At 48.6% G+C, this 22,915-nt stretch overlaps 1 protein-coding gene across 1 annotated transcript in view; it reads right to left on the reverse strand.

The window, feature by feature from the left end:
- Nucleotides 1-12,064, reverse strand: part of CACNG2 (calcium voltage-gated channel auxiliary subunit gamma 2) — a 530,677-nt gene extending 518,613 nt beyond the window's left edge. The window contains exon 1 of the mRNA XM_069652998.1: nt 10,542-12,064. Within this exon, the coding sequence (XP_069509099.1) occupies nt 10,542-10,752 (211 nt within the window). The 5' untranslated portion in view covers nt 10,753-12,064. The remainder of the gene's footprint in view (nt 1-10,541) is intronic.
- Between the last annotated feature and the right edge of the window lie 10,851 nt (nt 12,065-22,915).

Here is a 22,915-nt window from a genome sequence, read left to right on the forward strand (position 1 = left end):
TTAACCCCCCTCTCAAGGTTCTGTGTGCTCGGGGCAGGTCGTGTTGTAAGCTAATGTGTGTCGGCATTGTGCATATGTGTGGACACACCATTTCTCTAGTTGACATCTTAACTGTATTTCTTTGTTGTCTGAAGCATGATGGGGAAGTATATGCTTTATCTTTGGGTCTTCTTACTGGGGTTCTTAGATGGGTGCTGGATGGGCCACAGGTGCAACAGGATTACCGACGTCATCAGTAAGTTCTGGGCTGTCATTTTCTCCTGCCTCCGGCCACCAGGTGTGATCATGTTCTGGCAAAGATTGCAGGAATAGGGGTCAGGTATCTGAGCCGATGGGCTTTCCAAGCCGACTCCACCCCGCGTTAAATTATACACAGAGAGACCTAGATGCCAAGTTTGCGTATCCCTCGTGACCATACAGCCTAGCATCTGCCCCTGCAATATCTCTGTTCATCTGCAAGGGGACGTGGTCGAGCACCTTCAAAAACGAGCAGTTGCCACTCGGGACCTTCTGAACCATCATTTAACAGCAAACCATTGGTTCCTGTGGGCAGATTCCATGGAAAGGACCAAGCAAAAGGCTGGATAGTGCTGATGTCCAGGGACATCCACTAATGGCAGAGACCCAGTACCCAAAGTGAGGCGCTAGGCCAGGGTATAATGGAAACCAGGACGCTGTTACTCGGAACAGACAAGCTACAGACCACACTTGCAGTATTCACTGGGGGCAGTGGTGAGATATTTAGCAAGTGTATATTACATTTTATCACCAAGTATGTGGCATCGAGACCCACACTACAAATTCACAACAGCATGAGTTCAATGTGTTATCTCGTGTTGGTCGTCTCATCTCTAAGGGAGAAAGGAAAGCAAAGAGCCCTTCGTGCCAGCAGGTATTTGCCAAGGGGGCGCAAGAAGGATGCTCTGTTGTTGGCAACCAGGATAGCATGGCTTCACAGAAAGAGCAAAGTCTCTGAGCTGCACACTCCATAAGAGGTATTCAGAGACAAGGAGTTTTGGCATCATTCCAATGGCGTCAAGGCCTGGTCCCTAACTACAAGCCGGGTCATCCCAAAAAGAGGTCTTAACCAGGATGGAGTCGAGTGGATCTCACCCTTCAACCATCCATGGTGAATGATGGAGTCGCAGAAAATTGAGCCATCGTCCAAGAAAACCACCATGTATCTGTCACCACCTTAGGGTCATTATTTTTGGCTTGCAATAGCAGAGATACAAGTGTTATGGTCCCCTGGCCACTATCGAGTAGAGATCATAATGGAACTGATTCATGCCTGTGGTAGGCCATTAAATCTCGCGTGACGCAGTGTTCTTTCTGCTTTTCCTTGCCGGTCTACGGTTGGCACACATTTTTCTGATTGGCACCAGACCCCCCTTCTTTCCCTTTCAAAGTCGCCCCCACACCAATGGGCTGAGGTCGTCAAACAAAATGGCGCCTGTAAGAGGGGCTGGACATTTCATTAGGGGAAGGAGAGTATGCCTGCCACTGCAGAGTGAGATGGCAGAGGCTAGTGGGATGCCTGTGTTGGCAATGCCAGCAGCACGGCCACAGTGAGCAACAGAGGGCATACCTGTACGCAGAAAAGTGTGCGTCATGTCCCAGTCACTGACACACTCATCCGGCAAGACAGGCCGTGAGACATCACAACAACACCGGGAGGACTGCAGTGACACATCAGCAAGCATGCCGGAGAATGAAAGCTCAAGTGCCAACCGAGCAACCGCTACTGCAGTGCCCCTTCCAAGAGATAGACCCTGGCAGCCAGGGTATCCGGCCCGTGGGAGTGAGAGGGTTCTGTGGTGGAAGGAGACATGCTGAGATGGATAGGGCACAGAGCGGGGGAGGCCAGCACAATGAAGCCCCGCACCATCATTGGGGGTGTCAGGGTCCCTCCCATAAGGAGCTTGACCAGGTTGGAATGATCTTTCACAGTCAGCCTGCCCAGAATCCTTACTAGATCTCCGCCCAGCGGTATTCACTTAGTTGCTGCAACCAGAAGGATTAAGGGCTGCCCCAGATGGTCACGTGGTTGCACGCACTCTCCCAGCCGCAGTGTGGAGTCTGCTTGTCATGTGGCAGACCAGGCAAGACACTCTGGCAATGGTTTCACTGTAGAAGGGCAGGGAGTGGCTGCAAGGCAGGAGGTGCCATGGCTCAGGTGGGGAAATGGGAGGCCTGGAAGGGATCATGGCGCTTTACTGAGGGCAGGACAAGAAGAAGAGCTTCCTCAGTCTTATCGAAGCGATCTGGTCAGGTGGCCTCCAGGCCGGGATGCCATATGAATTAAGCAATCTCCAGAATGGGAAGGCAAAGATACAGCACAAACTGTTGTGAAGGCAGGATTTTTACAAACCATTGCCGTTTTACAACAGTATGTATTTTGTATTTATATTTGTTTATTATTTGTATCGCGCACCGAACCCAAGGCTAACTGGGCGCTTGAGAGACTTAAGAGTTACATAAATGTGAAGCAAATTACGACGACAAGTAAGAGGAGACCAAAGTTACAAAATGGTCTAATATCACAGGCCATTGAGCAGTATCATAGATAACAGGTCCACGGTTATAGATGGGCCATGAGAACAAAAAACAGTACATTGTCATACTAGAAGTGACAAAACTAAAAGACAGCAGTGCATCAAGTAGAAGTGCTGAAAAGAGTGACAGGATTTGGTGTGTAACATCTTAATGAAGCGGCTTGTTGCTAAGCCAGTTTTTTATTCTAGCTTTGAGGGTGAGGAAGGAGGGTTCTTGTCTGAATTGGATGGGAATGGAGTTCCATCGTTTGGCAGCTTGTACTGGGAAGCTGGCTCCTCCAGCAGTCTTTAGATTATACCTTGGTACCCCCAGGGTGAGTGAGTCAGTTGATCTAGTGGTGCGTAGGGATTTGTGTGTGCATATTTTGTCAGACAGGTATTTAGGGGCTGTGTTCGGGAGACATTTGTGTCTGATAGCCAAAGTGGGTAATGTGATTCTCTCACGAATGGGCAACCAATTAGCATTGTGACGCAGAATGGAGATTCGGCTGGATCTGCCAGAGACTCGTTCTAAGAGAAAACCTTGTGTGTAGTCGCTTCCTACATGCACCGGTTTTATATCGTAATTGAAACAACAAAAATACTTCCATACTAACATTGACACTAAACATATTTATAGCAATAACATAGACATCCACTTAATAGCTAAATACCTGTCAGGCTCTTGCCATTCTGCCACTAAGAGAAGCTCCGTGGGAACCTGCCTTTCGAAAATTAGGCTCCAGCACTCTGCCAGACTTGCTATGGGGTCAGTGTGCCTTGTTCATGAATTCCAGTATTGACTCCAGATCACAACCTGTTCTCCGGGTTTGCTTTCTTGTCCTTGAAGTTCTTCATATACTCAAACCATGCACAGGTGGAGTCGTATGGCCTTTCTGAACTATAGGATAACCCATGGACCTGCTTTTTTAAGCACTATGACTCTGGGCCTCATGACTATTTTGCAAATCATGACCTTGGACTGCGATCAAGTGCTTGAGCTTTTCTGAGTGCAGCTGCCGTTCCGTGTAAGCTTTTCACTCTGCACTCTAGTACTCAGAAGCGCATTGCTAGCGGGCTGTTGGGTGCTCATTTGCTTTTTACAGTTTCTTTGAATACAGGTATGTGTACTTCACCACCCCTCCCTGTTTTGCTTGGTGAGCACAAATATCCAGCTATTATAGCTCACATCAAAATCAGACTCACCCTGTTGCTTCTAGAGTTCAGGAAAGAGCTCACAACCTTCCTCCTCAAGGAATGTTTCCTCCCTAACACCTAGTTCCACCACACACACTACCTCCACACCCTGCCAGAGCCTGGGTGATCTGTTCCTCACTGTTTCCTCTCCTGGTTGCTTGCAGATCCCTTGCTGCCTGCCAATTGCCCACCATCTCCTGTTATTAGCTCCCCGCTCCCTTTTTTCTGCTTCCCTCACTGTGTTCTTTCCCCTAAGATTGTAAAGTGCCTTGTTGCTTCCCGAAGCTACGTCTGTGCCCCATGAATATCATAATAATAAAAAAATAACATTTAGGCTATAGTGGTGACTCAGAGGAAGTCATATTCTGCCATCTTGTTTTACTGTTTGTTCTGAGCTTGCCTGGGCATGCTATCTAGAAACCCTGGTCCTGCATCTGTGGTCCCTAGCACAGTTCACTGTGTCCAAATGTCGCAATATCAGTTCCATTCCAGGTCTTTCGTGTCTTATCTACTTTGCCCTGATTCATGAGGCATTTGTTCTGTGACTTGCCCTGTTGCCTGTGCATTATCGAAGGTGATTTTGAGTTTGGCGATCCTCTATAATGCTGCTCCTTTTGCATTCTCCTGTCCCACGTATACCTCAATACAGTCCACAGGTGTTAACTATTCCTGTTATCTTCCTATCCTCTGCATATTGGGCTTAGTCTTCCATATGCAGAGCTATCACTCCTTCTGAATCCGAGTGATTAGGCTCAGCATCAGACAAAACCATAATATTGACATGTTCAAAAACAATCAATATTTATTTCTATGCCTGATTCAATTTACTCTTCAAACTTGCACCATAACAAATTTGGGAGCACGTGCTTGATGGTGGGATGGTCCAATTCTTCTCCGGTCACCTAGATACTAAGCACATGTCAAGATCATTGTTGTTTGTTTGTTATTTTGTCGCTATTTCTGGCATCACTTTACGATGGTGGTACTAAATTGGGAGTAATGACCAGATAGCTGTAGACCACTTATTTACAAAAATGGTTTTCAATGGATGGTTTGCAGGAGTGGAGTAAAAGGTTTCTTTTTTGTATTGTTGTGGTTATTGTATATTGGTAGTCCGGGGTGAGACTGGATCAAAAACACAACATTGTGTGTTTATATACCCAGGCTTTTCTTTCATTGATTTGTAAAAGGTTTCTATAGCATCTTAGAATTGATTGTAGAACTATGGTTTCTGAGAGCAAATGACAAAGATATGACACTGTTTTGGCCTGAAAACAACACTTTGTACACTTACAAAAACGCAGACCTCTGGAACAGAACAGACATTCTCAGTGTTTGCACAAAACATTTAATAAGCAGCCCTGTAATCCCCCAGGTATCCCCCATGAATCACCAGAAATTGCGTCCAGAAAAAAGGAAATCCACAGGAAAAGAGAGCACACATTGAAACCCTGGGCAGATAAGGGCAGAATTTAAATGAAGAAAGAGAGAAACACACAAACCCAAGTGTGAGATCAAACACAGCAACCTTTGCTATTGTTAGTGGTGCCCTTCCCACCATCACCTACATCTGAAAATGAGATTGCAGGTGGTTAACATGTCTGAGGTGATGAGCGGGTCCCTCGGGATTGAATCCTAACAAGTTGAATTGCTGTGTTCAGGTGCTAGTCCTCAGTAAGGAGACCTGAGTGCTGCACATAACTGGACACAGTACTGCCAAGGTTGGGAAGGACCCCTGGCAGATGGATGGGGAATCTTTTGGTTTGACCTTCATGAATGGGCACATGGAATGGATCCCATCTGTGGGGTCTAATCAAAAGCCCTAAACCAACAAAACTGAAGGGCCTTGTGAAAAGGGCCTACCTGTGATGACCAAAGGAAAAGCAGCATTTTAATTTGCAAAGGCAGAAGAAATTCAAAGTTTCCTTTCACATGAAAAACAGGATGTTTAAACACTGACAACAAAACGGCTTTGCATGTGTGTTTGCAAGTTAAAGCAAGACATGAGAAAAATATCCCCCAGCCAACATAAGGATGTCAGGGAAAAGACATGGTGTGTGTTGACAAAAAGTAAGGTAGATTATGCTTCACATGCAAAATACTGGCAACAAGGGGAAGCAAAAAAAAAACTTTGTTCCATGGGTCACATGAAGATTTCATGTAGGCCCAAGAGAGACCCTTTTGGCTAGTTCCTCTTGGCAGATCTAGGAGCAGTGGCTTACTTCTAGTGATTGCACTGGCCAGTCAGGCATCAATGCTGGGTTGACAGGATGTCTTGTTTGCAGTGTGAGTGGGAGATTGTGCCTTGGTATTGCTCCCAAACAGGTGGTTAAGTTGTTCAGAGACGGGGGAGGTCTAAGTGAGATAGTGACCTTTGAAATGGGTGATGCTTCGTTTTGCATGAGAGACCAATTTAGCAGGATTGGGTGTGAGACAGAGGTGTTTTTCATGCGACGGGAGTGGTGTCACAGGGTTCGGTGTCCTACTTGGATTTGCTTGACTGAGAGAGGGTGGGGTCACACGAGGTCCGGCTGGTACCCATTGGGCAATGGTTTGTGGGGGTTGCACAAGGTGAAGCCAGTCGATGGTGCATGTGACAGAGATGGTGGTGTTTGGAGTCCATGGCATTGATTGTGGCTTAGGAGGTCATAATGGGATGGCGTGCAGTATAATTTGCTTGTGGTGATATGAGCAACCAAGCGGCGCCTGGTAGTGTGCAGTTATGCACTGGTCTGGACATATAGGTATTTATGCAGTCAAGTGTGGTCAGGCCTCAGGGGAATTCTAGTTGCTATTTGTTGCCCGGTGCCCAGAAGCCTCACAGAGTGCAAGCAGAGTGACTGATCACTAGATCTGCTTTAACTGTTCTGTTTTTTCTCCCTTGGATGATACAGTGGACATGCTGATCATTCCCTGACAGGGAACAAGGTTGTTAGGGGTCGGGGTGTGATGGGGTTTAATAGGCAACTGGTGATCAAGGTGCTCACGGTTTAGAAGAAGAAAGGGGTGTGTGGAGGTGGTGTCCAGTGCCACAAACAAAGGACTATTAGAGACCCGGTTGGCATCTGCCACGATGGGCAGGAAACAACAGGGAAAACCAGGTGGTGGCCAGGGCCTTGGAAAAGGTCAAATAAACCGGTTGGCTTTTGCCATGGGTGGGAGCAGGAACCAGAAGAGGGGAGAAAGGTGTGTTTAGGTGACTCTGATGGTGGGGTGGGCACAACTGCCAAAGAGTGACCAGAATTCTGAGTCTTTGGGGGGAGTTCCTCTGATCGGTAGATCAGGGCCCCTCTGGCTGTAGGTTTAGCACATTATAATGAATTTATACTGGTCCCAAACATTTCCAGACACTGGTAGAGTGATTCTTATCATAGTTGGGGGCTGATGCTCGGCGCTCTAGGATGAAGCATTGATGGCAGGGTGCCTACTGAGCAGTCCGTAACTGACAAATGCATAGGTGTGGGAAGAAAGGGTCTTGGAGATTGATCGGTTCATGGGGTCACCTCATTCCCCCATCAACATTCTTTTGGTGTGGGGAGATAGGCAGAACCACTCCCCCATATATAAGTTGGCAATATATGGAATTGGGGAGGTTGAATATGTTTGATGGTTTGCATTCACTACTGTTTCATTTTGTAAATAAATGCAGCCTAAGGCCTTGCAAAATAATAATGGGTTGTTTCTCTCTCCTTGGCCTTGCCGCCTGCGCCGCCCATTAGTGTGGGTTGGAATGGACTGTTACACAAGCGTGCAAATCCCCAGTCAAGAGGGCTTTAATACACCAGTACCCTCAACATGCCTACCAATAACACAACCCCTGCTGCAATCCACTGCTGCCACCATCACCACCCACTGAGCACCCTCATTGCCACCACCCTGTTATAGCCACTTAACACATCCCTCAAACATAACCCACTCTACTACAGCCTCCACTGTCACCCCCGCGATATCCATCACCGGTGCTTTCATCGCCCTCATGACAGTCATCACCCTACTGCAGCCACCAGTACCACTTTCACTACACTACCAACCCGTATCACCCTCACTAGCAGTACTACAAACACCCGCTTCTACTCACATTACACTGGCCGCCCCAATGCAACCCTCATTGCCAACGCCCTGAGAAAAACCTGCCATTTCTACTCTAACCCGCACATCACCCCACGACAATGAGAACAATAACTACTCCAACAGCAGCTCACATCAACAGGTCACTGCCCACCCTCACAGCAACCATCGCTGCCATTGCTATGACCGCCAACAGGCTCGCTGTAAGCCCTGGCACCAATGCTACACAGCGATCACCACCCCCAATGCGTCCTTCCGCTATATCACCATGCCCAGGCACTCGAAGCTTCAAACCCACTACAGCATCAATTCACCACCACCCCCCACGCTCATAACATTCGCCTCCTTTGATGGCAAAACTGACCCATAGCACTTCAAACGCCCCTACAACAAATACTACTGCACCACATAGTGAAATACCGCTACGCCACTGTCTCCACCAGCCCAACAGAACCAGATCAAGCCTTACGACCAGGTAAAGTCACGGCCATCACCCCCAACTTCCACCTCTGGTGCAACCAACTTTCAACCTCGGTCACTCCCCCCACTTCAATCGCTAGCAATGCCAGCACGACAAGCACCGCGGCCAGCATCCACGCCACCGCACCTTTCTGTGTTACCGCCACCACCTGTCCACCTCACAACCACATTAATCACCAGTCGCACCGGTTCACCAGAGCAACCTCTCCTGCCACATCCATGTGCAACTATGCCCCCGAAAGCCGCACACACCCACGCTAGGAAAACCCCCGCCACAACCACAATCCCTCCCACCAGTATACCTGCATCAGCATAGCTGACACCGCGAGCACCACCACCTAAAGTATAACGGCACACAACAGGGACCCACGATTCCGCTCCCTCCCACCCAGCACCATACTACTAGAACTGGCCCCGACAGCGGTGCCCTCCAGAAATGACCCATCTGCTGCCCCCACCATCGCGCCCGTCTTGCCCTGGCAGCAAAACCAGCACCCACACACACACGTGCACGGCTCTGCCGTGATTACTACAGTACCACCTGCTCTGGCCACGATATCAGGTCTGTTAATACAGCGATACCTCACCCGAGAGTGCCACGGGGGCACCTCTTGATAACCGAGTGGCATCAGCGGCGAGTTCTCATCTATGGACAACCTTCCCCCCCGCCGCCGCTCCAGCCCCACGTCTAGTGATAGTACAGCAGTGACCCCGATTCTGATGCGAGTGACACCCGGTCTTGGGGAAACAATGTCACTCTTCAGAGCAGAACCCGGGGTCCCCTTATCGGGCAACTATAGTGACACCTCTTTTGGGGGCAACACACTCGCACCTGTTCTGTGCATAACAATGGCCACGCTTTTGAGTGTGACACGGGAGCGTCTGCTGAGTAATAACCCCCCCCCCCTTCTGATTATAACAGCGTCCGCCCCCAGAGAGGAGCTGTGTGTGTGTGGGGGAGAGGGGGGGGGGCGGGGGAATAGCAGCCAGGCCATTTTACCAAACAGGACATATAGAGGATCGCCTTCTCCGGCTCTAACCAACACATGGGAGCAGTCCTGGGTTTGCAACTCGTACCATTCATTATATAAGCCAAGGCAGCATTACTGTATTGACGGCTTTCCGCGCACCCCTCCCATCTACGCCTCATCCCCTCCCCTCACCCCCCTCCCCCCCTCTCCGAGGTGCTGAGGATGCAGAGATGAAATGGAGAATGTGGTTGGTTTCAGTTCAGAGGAGGGGAGCAGGTGGGGGGAGGGGAGGAGAGGGTGAGAGACAAGGGAAGGGGAGGGGGGAGGAGGGAGGAGGGACAGAGGTGAGGAGAGATGAGGGGAAGGGGAGACAGGGAGTGAGCCTGGGAGGAGGGGGCGGTGAATGGGAGGAACAATACCCAGCCGGGAGGCAGAGTACTCCGGCGCGGAGAATACCCGGATGTGCACTCTACCCAGATGTGCAGAGGGCCCACGATGCCGAGTGCTCGGAGGCGTGGAGTCCCCGGATGTGCAGCAGCTCCAGCTGCGGGGAGCAGCCAGCGGCACATGATCCCCACATGTGAAGGCTGAGCAGATGTGAAGACTGCGCGCACGTCCATAACACCCACATGTGCAGCACCTCCAGCTGTGCAACGTGCCGGGCAATGAAGTTTACCAACATGTGCGGAAAGGTCCGCTGTGCAAACTAAGCAGAGCTGCCGCAGAACAGGCAGGGTCGCAAAGCACTCCTGTGCACGGAACCTCCAAGAAGCGCGCCCACATGCACAAGACCCTGCGGCGAGGCGCTAACCCAACCTCCCCCACAGCCCCCAAGCGTCCCCAGGCCTCCATCCCTCAATGGTGCACAGCTCCCCAGCGATACATGGGACTTCCTGGCAAACTGCAGAGCGCCAATTGCGCGGAGTGCCACAATAACACACAAGTGGGCCCGGGGTGAGGCGCAGAGTACACCAGTGTGATGCAGGGGCCGAGTGATGTGCGGGTCTCCTCGAGGATGCAAAGCCAGCCCCGATGCTGTGCGTGGCACCCCCCACTTACGTGCACTGTAGCACCCCAGTGATGCACACGCTGCACAATGATATTCACTATGCCTTGATGGTGAGCAGGCAGTGACCCAATGGTGCATACAGCCCCCCCCCCCCACCGCCATGATGTGTGTGTGAGGCTCCAGGGTGATATGTAAAGCCCCCCCCCCCCGGTTATGCACAAGAGGCCTCGGTGACTTTGCTCAGCACCCAGACGATGCCCGTGGCCGCCCGGCACCCCATACCTTCCAGGCAGCAGGTCCTCCAGAGCCCGGAGTGGGTCATCACCTCCTCGTTCTTTTTGCTGGTCTCGTTCTCGCTGACAGTCTTGGACTTGCAGACTCCCCGGGAGTAGAGCCAGTAGTCGGTGCCCACCGCGATGGTCATCAGGCTGAAGGCCGCGAATGCACCCACCGTGGTCAAGAGCATCTGAACACCTCTGTCAAAGACCCCCATGGTCCCTCATTCTACAGCGCCCTGGGCCGCCCTCCTCGGATCCGACCAGGGCGGCGTGGGCACCGAGGGGGCCGGCTGCTGCGGGTGCTGAGCGGCTGGGCACCCGACCGTGCCGGCAGCAGGGGTCGTGTGTGAACGGAGAGCAATCGATCAATCGCAAAACATCCAGGGTTTGCTGCAGGGGGTTCGGCGAGCATCCACAGCGGCTATTCGGGGAGCGGGGGCCCGTTCTAGTCCGGTGCTGGCCCCAACTTCCCGGCAGGGGCGACTGCCGCGGCTCGGTCCCACTCCCAGGGACGGTTACTGGAGGACGACGGGCGGCTCGGTGAGCGGTGCGAGGGGCTGCCGGTCCAGCGTCCAGGGACGGTAATTGGCAGGCGATGCGACGATGAGGATGCTCGACCTCAACCGGAAGAGCCCCCCCTCCGCCGACGAGGATGGATATATCGATGTCTGTGGATGTGCCGTGTGTGTGTCCAATAAAAGGGCCCGGGCGCCCCCGCCGCCGCCGCACCCCTGCGGGAAAAGCGACCCACCGCTGCTCGCTGCGTCGTCGCCCCCCACCCTGCGCTCAAGGCTCAGAAGCGCGGTGCCTCGTCTCGAGGTGCGAGGGCCGCGGCAGCGGGTGGAGATGGCGCCGGGCGCGGTGCGGCGCGGCGATGATGCCGCATCCTCAGCAGAGCGCCGCAGCGGCGCCCGGGCAGCGCTGCGCACAGGACGCGCAAGCGGCGCGCAGCCGCCACCGCAGGGCCACAGCCTGCGCCATCAACCGCTCAGAGTCGGGGGGGCGGCGGGGCCCAATTCACGTCCTTTGGACCCCCTCCTCCAAATGATAAGCGGGTGGGTGGGGGGGCTAAGATCTGTCTTTTCAATCAGAAAAGGGGAGGAGGGGGGGCTCTTGATTGACGGTTCTCCAAGCTCCTCGGGGCGCGGCGGCCGGAGTGGGCAGGTGGCGGGCCCGTTGACCGGTCCGGTGTCGCGGTGTCGAGATGCAGGTGGCCCCCCCTTGCTCTCTCAGCGCCGAGGGTGGGGGGCAGTGGGCGGTGCGAGGGATGGGTGGCGCTAGGCGCGTCCAGCTGAGAGGAAGGGGTGGCGGCGGCTTAGGGCGCTTGCATCTTGCGGCGGAGGAAGCGGAGGTCTGTGGGACCCAATGAGACACCTGCAGGATGCCGAGAGCTGTGGTACCAAACGAGACACCTCGAGGAAGCGGAGGTCTGTGCTGCCAATGAAACACCGCCCGGATGCTGAGCTCTGTGGGATCAAATGAGACACCTGCGGGATGGAGCTGTCTCTGGCTACTACACACATCTCCATCCCGCAGGTGTCTCATTTGATCCCACTGACCTCAGCCCCTTACAGATCTCTCATTTCGTCCAAGAACCCTGCGGGTGTTTTATGGGACCCCACAGATTGCGCTCACCAGCCCCCACCCCACCCTCCGCCCCCCCTCGATCCCCTGTGCTCACGCGGAGCTCCGGGACACCCGATTTCTGGTACCCAGTGGAACACCTCCAGGAAGCTGAGATGCGTGCTGCCAAATGAGACACCAGCAGAGTGCTGCGGTCTGTGGTATCAAATGAGACACCCTCAGGCAGCTGAGGTCTGTGCTACCAAATGAGACACCAGCAGAGTGCTGCTCTCTGTGCTACCAAATGAGACACCAGCAGAGTGCTGCGGTCTGTCCACAATGAGACACTAGCAGAGTGCTGAGGTCTGTTCTACCAAATGAGACACCAGCAGAGTGCTGCGGTCTCTGGTATCAAATGAGACACCCTTAGGCAGCTGAGGTTTGTGCTACCAAATGAGACACCCTCAGGCAGCTGATTTCTGTGCTACCAAATGAGACACCAGCAGAGTGCTGCGGTCTCTGGTATCAAATGAGACACCCTTAGGCAGCTGAGGTTTGTGCTACCAAATGAGACACCCTCAGGCAGCTGATTTCTGTGCTACCAAATGAGACACCAGCAGAGTGCTGAGTTCTGTGCTACCAAATGAGACACCAGCAGAGTGCTGAGTTCTGTGCTACCAAATGAGACACCAGTAGAGTGATGTGGTACATAATGAGACACCTTCAGGAAGCTGAGGTCTATTGTACCCAAAGAGAAACCTGCAGGTTGCTGAGTTCTGGGGTGACCGATCTGTGGTACCAAATGAGACACCTGCAGGATTCTGAGAGCTATGGTACTAAATGAGACACTTACAAGATGCCGAGGGCTGTGGCACCCTGCGAGACACCCGCAGGATACTGAGGTCTTGGTTACCAAACGAGACACCTGTAGGACGAGGCACTCAATGAGACACTGGCAGGAGGCTGAGCGCTGTACTAGCAAAGGAAACACCTGCGGACATCTTAGATCTCTGCTACCAACGAGACATCTGCTGAGTGGGGAGGTGTGTGGTATCCAATGAGACATCTGCTGGGTGGGGAGGTGTGTGGTATCCAATGAGACATCTGCTGGGTGGGGAGGTGTGTGGTATCCAATGAGACATCTGCTGAGTGGGGAGGTGTGTGGTATCCAATGAGACATCTGCTGGGTGGGGAGGTGTGTGGTATCCAATGAGACATCTGCTGGGTGGGGAGGTGTGTGGTATCCAATGAGACATCTGCTGAGTGGGGAGGTGTGTGGTATCCAATGAGACATCTGCTGGGTGGGGAGGTGTGTGGTATCCAATGAGACATCTGCTGAGTGGGGAGGTGTGTGGTATCCAATGAGACATCTGCTGAGTGGGGAGGTGTGTGGTATCCAATGAGACATCTGCTGAGTGGGGAGGTGTGTGGTATCCGCTGAGTGGGGAGGTGTGTGGTATCCAATGAGACATCTGCAGGATATTGAGAACCAATTAACGCAAATACAAAATAAATAAATACAAAGACATTGAGATTGTGCCATCCAATGAGACACCAGAAGGATGCTTATGTCTGTTGTTCTCAGTGAGTCACCTGCATGATGCTTAGGTCTCTTGCACTCTGTGACACCTGCAGAATGCCAAGGTATGCGGTATCCAATGAAAAAACAGCAGGATGCTGCGGTCTGAGGTACCCAACTAAGCCACTCTAGGATGCTGATCTTTGTAATACCCAATGATACATTTTCAGGATGGTAACGACTTTGGTACCCAAAAGACCACCCTCAGGATGCTGAGGTCTGTGCTACCTAATAATACACCAATGGGATGCTGTGGTCTGTTGTATCTAAGAAGAGACCTGCAGGATGTTGTGAGCCGTGGTACCCAGTGGGGTACCTTCGGGTAGTTGAGTTCTGTGGTACCCAATAAAACACCTTCAGGATGCTGAATCAAAAGGGGGGTGCTCTCGATTGACGGTTCTCCAAGCTCTGTGGGGGCGTGGTGGCTAGAGTGTGCAGCCGGCACCCTATACACCGGTCCGGTGTCACAGTGTCGAGATGCAGGTGCTCCCCCCGCCCCTCCTTGCTTTCACAGCGCTGAGGCTTGAGCAATGCAAGACATGGGTTGCGCTATGAGAATCCAGCTGAGAGAAAGGGGGGCAGTGGCTTAGGGTGCTTATCTATTGCTGCAGAGCAAGGTGAGGTCTGTGGTACCCAATGAGGCACCTGCAGGGTTCCGAAGGCTGTGTTACCAAATTGGACACTTACAGGATGCTGAGGGCTGTGGTACCCTATGAGAAACCTTTTGAAAGTTCAGGTGGGTGGACCCCATCAGGACGCTAAAGTCTTCAGTGGCAAAAGCGACACCTGCGGGATGCTGAGTTCTGGGGTACCCAATCTGTGAGACCCAATGAGACACCTCCAGGATTCCAAGAACGTGGTATTAAATTAGACACTCCACATGATGCTGAGGGCTGTGGTCCCCAGTGAGACACTTGCAAGATAATGAGGGCTGTGGTAACACATGAGAAACCTGCAGGATGCTGAGGTCTGTTTCCACCAATGAAACAGCTACAGGATGCTGAGGTCTATTTCACCAATGAAACAGCTACAGGATGCTGAGGTCTATTTCACCAATGAAACAGCTACAGGATGCCGAGGTCTATTTCACCAATGAAACAGCTACAGGATGCTGAGGTCTATTTCACCAATGAAACAGCTACAGGATGCCGAGGTCTATTTCACCAATGAAACAACTACAGGATGCCGAGGTCTGTTTCACCAATGAAACAGCTACAGGATGCTGAGGTCTGTTTCACCAATGAAACAGCTACAGGATGCTGATGTCAAACAGCTACAGGATGCTGAGGTCTGTTTTCACCAATGAAACAGCTACAGGATGCCGAGGTCTATTTCACCAATGAAACAGCTACAGGATGCTGAGGTCTATTTCACCAATGAAAACAACAACAGGATGCCGAGGTCTATTTCACCAATGAAACAGCTACAGGATGCCGAGGTCTGTTTCACCAATGAAACAGCTACAGGATGCTGATGTCTGTTTCACCAATGAAACAGCTACAGGATGCTGAGGTCAGTGGTAATCAAAAGGACACCCGCCAGATGGCACCTGCTGGATGCGGACCTCTGGGGTAACCAATCTGTGATACAAAATTGAACACCTGTGGGATGCTGCTTCCCATGGTACCCAAAGACACACATGCAGGATGCTGAGGTATGTGCTACCTAATATGTGGCACCTTCAAGTGGCTGAGGTCCGGGGTACCCAATCTGTGGTACCCAATGAAACACTTGCAGGAGTCTGATGACTGTGCTAATGAGACACCCACAGTATTCTGAAGGTTTTGGTTCTACCTTGAGAGATGTCAGAACGCTGAGGTCTTCCTTGCACAATGAGACACTGGCAGGATGCTGAGGGCTGTACGACCAAATGAAATACCTACAGAAATCATAAGTCTCTACCAGCAATGAGACACTTGCTGGATGTTGAGGGTTGTGGCATCCAATGAGACAACTGCACGATATTGAGAACTGCGCTTTGCAATGAGACGAAAAACAAAAGAGCTGATGTCTGAAAGGTTTGGAATTAGTCCAAACCTCTGGCATTGCTCTGGGCAACCTTCCAGACCATCATTCTTCACCTAGCAAGCCATTACAGAAGGGGAAAGACCATATGCAAATCATGCTTGGTCCCACCCCCAAAGGGGCAGTCCAGCCCGAACTGCTAGGTCACATCCCTTCTGCACGAGACCACAAGCATCCCCAGAAATGTTTTGGCCTAGTTAGGCATCATCAGTGAGGAGTAGCTTATGTATCTAGGCCCAGCAGGTACAGGACCCACGTCTGGGCATATCGGTCCCATTTGGGGCGACTTACGCAAAACAAAAGAGGTGATTCAGCAGTGGCTTCTTTCGATTAAGTCCCGGAGTTGGCAATATATGCATTTTTCCTGAAGTTTCCCAATGAAAGGCATGTTAGAGTTGGGGAGGACAGCTGGCTGGGTCATATGAGTCTGCTCTCGGCTTTTTTGAGCAAAGGTCTAATATATGCAGATTTCAACTAGCTGGGACTCTTCCGGTGCGGATGGAGTCATCGAGGAGGGAAAGGAAGATGGGGGCTAAGTCTGGAGATTTCAGGATTGATTTGTAAAGATTGGGGTGCATGAATCCTCAGGAGATCCTGATGGGGTTGCATGAGTCAATGGTAGCTTGTGAGTCCTCTGCAGACAGAAGACAGAAAGATAACAGAGTGGAGGTAGTGGGAGCTATAGTGGGGTCTCAGTGGTGTGTGGGTGGGAGCGCTCTTTATTGTCAAGGTGATCCTGGAGGTCTAGGATCTTTAGGTTGAAATATGTAGCAATCGGGTCGTAGAACTCTTGTGTAGGGGTAGTAGTGGGATTACAGGCAGTAGGGTTTGTGAATTCTCTGCTCTTATACATTTCCCTTTCACTCTGATGTGCTGAATCAATGCATTTGGAGTAGTGTGCTTTCTTTGGTTTAAGTGCTTCAGCCCTGTAAATACATAGCTGTTGATGGTAGGCAAATTTGCTAGTCTGTAGATAGTTATTTTTCCAGATTTTCTCCAGTTTCCAAATTTCCTTTTTTTAAAGAGATTTAGTCTGGGGATGAACCATTTGGATAGTTTCGTTTTTTGAGAGTTTTTGAAAGGTTCTTTTACGGGCAATGCAGTCCAAGGCAGAAAAAATCCAGGGAATGTGGTCGAGTTTTGCATCCATTGTGGTTGTTGGTCCATCTGTGGGTGCAATAGATTTGGTTGCTTCTGGTCTTTCTAGTAGAGAGTTGATGTGTATTTCCTTCCATGATCTGGTCATGAACGATGGTTCTTTTTGAAGATCCTGTGAGGCATGGTGTCTCTGTGAATATTGTGAATGGTATAGATAAATGATCCCCCCAGGGGAGGTGCACTGAGGAGCAGACAGTGATTATGTTTTCATTACAAAAAAATCCATCCAGTGTGTGCCAAGCTATGTGGGCGGGACCCTTGACCATCTGTTTGAGGTGTAATGCAGCAAGGTTCAATCCAAGTGACTTTGTAATAGCGTTGTCTTCTTTCTCGAGCCAGATGTTGAAATCTCCAAGTATAGCTAGGAGTTGACGATCAACAGACAGGAGGATGGTGTCAGCGAGATTTTCAGCAAAGTGAGGGCTGTCGGACGGAGGTCTGTAGAATAGGACAACGCTTATTGTAGGTGTGGGAGAGATGGAGCAGTTCAGAGCAAGAGATTCACAGACTGGGATGGTGTCATTGGGGGTGTTGAGACTAGGAAGGAGTCTCTGTGCACCAGCTCTATGCCGCCTCCTCACCTATTGTTGCGATTAGCACAGATGATCTTGAACGCTGATGGGATACTCTCGTGGATAACTGGGGACTGATCATCTGAGAGAGAAGTTTCTGTGATGAGGAGTAAGTATACCTGGTTTTCGGAAATAAGGTAAACAATTTCAGAGGAGTGTTTGGAGACAGAATGTGCATTCATCAGGAGGCATATTGTGCCTGTCATTTCTGGGTGGGATCAGCTGGTTGGGACATTGCTGTTGGGTTGTTCAAGGTTGTTTTCATTAGTTTCCCAGGGCTCCACATTAAGGCTTTCTGATTAAAAGTGGTGTAGTAAGGTTATTCTTGCGGTCCGGCACATCTCTTAGTTTCTTTTGTGTGGTTGTGGTGGATGGTGCAGGTGTCTAGTGATGAATGGAGTAATAGGTATTGTTCCTTGCGAGTCCCATCCCATGGTTGATCGAATGGCTGTCGGGCTAAATGTAGGCAGCAATCTTAGGTCGTTGGTGAGCACTGTTTCTCGGATCAATGTTAGGTGGATAGTGTGGATTAGCTGGATGCTCCAGGAGGTATCTGGAAATAAAAGTTGCCAATGGTCTGTTGAGGTGAGGTGCTGGGAAGCCTGTAGGGTCTCGAGATGCCTTATCAGAAGAGGTAGTAAGGGTTGCGTCAAAATCTCTCCTTGTTCTTTCTTCCTTTCTGATTGTGCTATTTTTGCAGATTCTAGGCATCTTTCCACCGTGTGGTTGTTGAGAATTGGTTTAGGGTTGGTTCATTTAAGGATTTCCTTTTCACTCTGTGACAATGTTTAGTTGGGAAATTATCAAAACCTTCTTATCATTTTATAGGCCAACTGGCTGCTATGGTGGAGGCGCAAACATTGATCCAACCTCCCTAATACCTAGAGTTGCAGGCACTTAATGGAGCAATGCAGCTATTAAGCAGGCTTAGAAGTCAGTTATTCTATCATGAAGATGTTATGCGCAAAGAACTATGAGAAAACCCCTAATGTATTTGATTTAGAGTTAAGTACAACAAATCAAATCTGGCAGTCTACTTGGTGTTCATGTAATCACATTAAGGTAAACAGTTGTTATGGACACCCGTATAAATACAGCCACATCAATCTCACTATCTGCTGGCTAGCAGGCAAAAACAGTGAGTCAACCATGCAGTAGTGGTTTAATATAATTCATTTATATTATAGCTATGCATGCTTGTAGCATAAAATGCCACAAAAGTGTAATATTTCAAAGTAGCTGCATGTTGTGTTTATGTGCACACCAACAGAGTCTATGCGGTTATGTGATTGGTATGCAGGCAGTTACAAAGGGGGAAAATCAGCTATGTGTTAGGTATGCAGTAAGCATTATGGTGAGAAATGAAGTTGTGATGCCCAACTCATTGATTAGCAGCTCGTGTGGTATGTAAACATGCAGCAATAGTTAGCTGTGCAGATTTAGTGGGCGGTAAACACAGATTTAGGGCCTCATCACGAGTTGGGTGGTATCCCAGTGGTATTACCACCGGGATACTGCTGGGGCTAATAGCATTACTGGCAAACCACCTGGCGCTATTAGCGCCGGATCACGGGTTTGGTGGAACGGGAATTCCCCATTCCATTTGGGCCATTCGGGAATTCCCCATTCCCCATTGGGCCCAACGGGGATTTTTCGGCACGACTACCATCAGCATTATTACAGCACAGTAATTGCACCAAAAATCAGCAAATTCGCAGTGGATTTACACCCAGTTAACAGCTGGGGGTAAATCCTGCCAAACCCGTGATTTGGCGGACCCTTAAATGTGGCGGTAATAGGATTACCGCAGCATTTAAGGATTACCACCAAACTCGTGATGACCCCCTTAGTCTAGACAATTGCTAGCCATGCGGGCTAAACACAATGAGCCAACCATTTTTTGCTTGAATTTCAGGCAAACAACTGTGATTCTAGCTATATGTTATGGGGCCAGGGGTATGATGAGCTAAACCGATGTATGGGTTGCTAGACAGATTCACTCTGGATGATTGCAAATTCAAACACAACATCATTGTTATTCTAAACACAAGATTACAGTTTGAATTACATACAAAAATAGGGTCAATCTAGCTTCGTTATGGGGTCAGCAGTATAGTGAGCTATACAGATGTAGTGGATGCTAAAACAAAAAGATACATTGTAGATAATTGCTACTCATGCGGTTTAACATAATGGGCCGGTGAAAGATTTTATGCTAGGATTTCAGACAAAAAAGAAATAATATAGCTTTGTGTTCTGGGCTCAGTAGTATATTTAAAATAAATGTTTTAAAATTATAATCCAGAAACAACAATGACATTTTGCAAACTTTAAAATGCATGTGATAACCAATACTTCCCAATACCAATTTACCAAACAATGCATTAATTACTTGAATGCATCTCCCACCCAGTTACATGTGATTTTATTGAATGATAAAACAAAGAATGAATTCTGAATGAAGAAAAAACATCTAACATTTCTCATTGTTTTTGGGGGTTTTCCTCCAAGACCCCCTTTTTTGTTTTAATACTGTCCCCCACCCTAAAAACGACTATTACTATTCCCAACCACATATGTATAGTTTCAAAAAATTCTTTATTTGTTTTTAGAAGTTTTGGGTTTGTTTAAAAATCCATTTGTTGTTTTCGATTCGATAACAATACTGCATACCCTCCCACCCTGTTTCTTCCCATTAAGCTATCCACAGTCTTCTCACCTTGTAACTCCTTTAAGATCTTTTTAACAGAGATCCACAGGGTGGTTGAATGATAGAGGAGCGGGATATGATTCCCCTTAAATAGAGGCTCCACATTTCATCACCCTTCTGGCTAGTAGTATTCCCATTCCTGTTGCTCTAAGACAATTTACTCTGACTTTTTGTGTGTTCTTGCAATGGCACAGCAAATGTTTGGCAGTCCCGATCTTTATCGTCCCACACAATCTACACTGGCGTTCACCGCTTGGTTTAAGACTCCGGGGCCGATGATTTCTAGGGTGCCCACCAGAATAGAGTTCACCCTCTTCCATGTGGATGTAGGTGTTGGGAAACCCATTTAAATGTAACTCTAGTTCTTCTGGAGGTGAATTGTGTTCAATATAATTTTGACCAGTGGATTTAGAGGATACATTGACCCAGTTTTGTTCTGTATCCAGAGTGAGTACCCTCCTCCAGTGTGGATTTAGAGGATACATTGACCCAGTTTTGTTCTGTATCCAGAGTGAGTACCCTCCTTCAGTGTGGATTTAGAGGATACATTGACCCAGTTTTGTTCTGTATCCAGAGAGTGAGTGCCCTCCTTCAGTATCATTTTAAATCTATCTCTAGTGATGCAGCATGCGTCAACATTTATTCAGCCTTTGGCACCTGATTTCCCCAACAGCCACAATATTAGAACTTATTGTCTTAATGCAAGATTCCTCAATTTCCTAGATTCGATATAAAGGAGGTTCAGCAATTGTTGTCCCTCCTCGTTTGTTAGCTTCCACTAATACATTGCTCGCTGATACTGAAGTTGCATGGTAACAGAACAAATGTTCAATTCACTTTCAAACATTCTATTGGCGTTCTGGCTTGTAAGCTCAACATAGCCTTAATACAATGGGACTCCCGGTTTTGCAGTTCCCTTTCTTTCTTTACACCCCATTCTTTTGCCCCGTATGTCAATTTGGAAATTATTTTGGCCTTATAAATCTCTATTAGAGATGTGATAGAATAGTCTGCATGTTGTTTCGCAAAGCATTTAATATCTCCTATCTGTTGTCTAATCGTCACATCCAGTTTTTCTAGGTGCAGGCCCCAATTTAATCGATGGTCAATACTATGCCTGAAATAGTTCATCATCATCAAATACGTTTATTCGGAGTAAAAACATCCATAAACCATATTACTAAAAATAAGAAGAAAATATACACAATCAGTACAAAAGACAGAACCAATTTGATCAATAAGACAAAAAAAACGGTTAAAAACCGGGTTAAAAGAGGAACATATTATCAAGCAAATTGCATTAAAAAAGTTGGATCCACTAGGCTTTAATTCATACATTCTTAATCATTTTGCAGAAAGAAAAAGTTTGTTCTGCCGGTACCAAGCTTTTCTCAAGTATTCCACAGAGCCCCAGGCCACAGGTATGGGAGCAGCTGACAATAGGTACAACAATGCAGGTCTGGCTTGGGTGAAGCCTGCATTCTTGAGCAATGGTAATAGTATTGTTCTTCTCAAGTCCCTATAAGTCGGACAAAATAATACAAAATGCAACAAGTCCTCCTCGGGCCATTGACAACCTGGGCAGGCTATAGGCTGTTCATTATGCGACCATTTCTTGGTTTGTGCCCCAAGCCTGAGATAGTTATATTTCGTCACATCTTGAACCTTCTCCCCATTTAATAACCATCTACATAAGCTTTATCAATTTTTTCCTTACCCTCTGAAAGCTCATAACATCAGTATACGAAGAATTGATTTTGAGGTGGCGTTTACCAGAAAATTAGGCTAGTTGATCCAATAGGGCTTGTAATCCCCTAGGAGTCAGATTAATGAGTAGTAAGCCATCAGTGTTTCCCAGCCAAGATATTTGTGTGGTACCTATCTGGGTGGATACGAATGTGCATTATTTAGATATTCCGACAAGTCAACCAAGTAGAGATGAAATAATAATGGAGTCAAAATACAGTCTTATTTAGGCCTATTTATATTGGGATGGGTGCAGTTAGTGTTCCCTTGGTATCTAAGATAACCAACTGTGTTCCAATATCTATGCGCTTGTCTACAGTAAGACTTTCCCGACAAATAACATGTCAGGTTTTTTGCCAAGTGTTCCATTCATTGTTATGAATTTCTAGCAAATAGTTGAAACTGTTCTATCCTCTTGCCCTTGCCAACACAAGTTTTGACCGATCTGGTCTTTTTCAAGGCAACATTTCAGAATGAATAACCTAATTCTCCAAATCAATATAGCATGAAATGTTAATTAAGTACCGAAAAACCAATGTTAATATTACCATCACATAGAGCAATTGCGGTGTTACCATATAAGAAAATCCATTCCACAGAAGGAAAAAACCAGGACCGAAGGCAAAATAAGGGAAGGGAGGGAGACATAAAAGGGGGGGGGGGGGAATAATAGATCATTAGTTCATCCGTTGCGATGTAACACCAATAAAGTTAATTGAAATAAAGTGTTGATTGCACCAACTCTAAAGTGCTCATTAGCTTGACATTAATTTATGCTTCCTATTGAATGGTGGACGTTATTGCATTGTCTCAGCAAGGGGGAGTCCTTGTCTTAGCATCATAGGTCGAGCTCAAATACATTGAGATGTAACAGTAATAAAGTTCATTGAAATAAAGCATTGGTTGCACCAACTCTGAAGTGTTCATTGACTTGACAATCATTTCTGCATCCTGTAGAATTATAGACAAACTTGTACCTACTCTGACAACACTCAACTAATTTTCAGGCTGCCTCAGTCACCTCC

This window comes from Ambystoma mexicanum, chromosome 3q (genome assembly GCF_040938575.1).
Source record: "Ambystoma mexicanum isolate Mex_15411 chromosome 3q, UKY_AmexF1_1, whole genome shotgun sequence".
Taxonomy (NCBI): Eukaryota; Metazoa; Chordata; class Amphibia; order Caudata; family Ambystomatidae; genus Ambystoma; species Ambystoma mexicanum.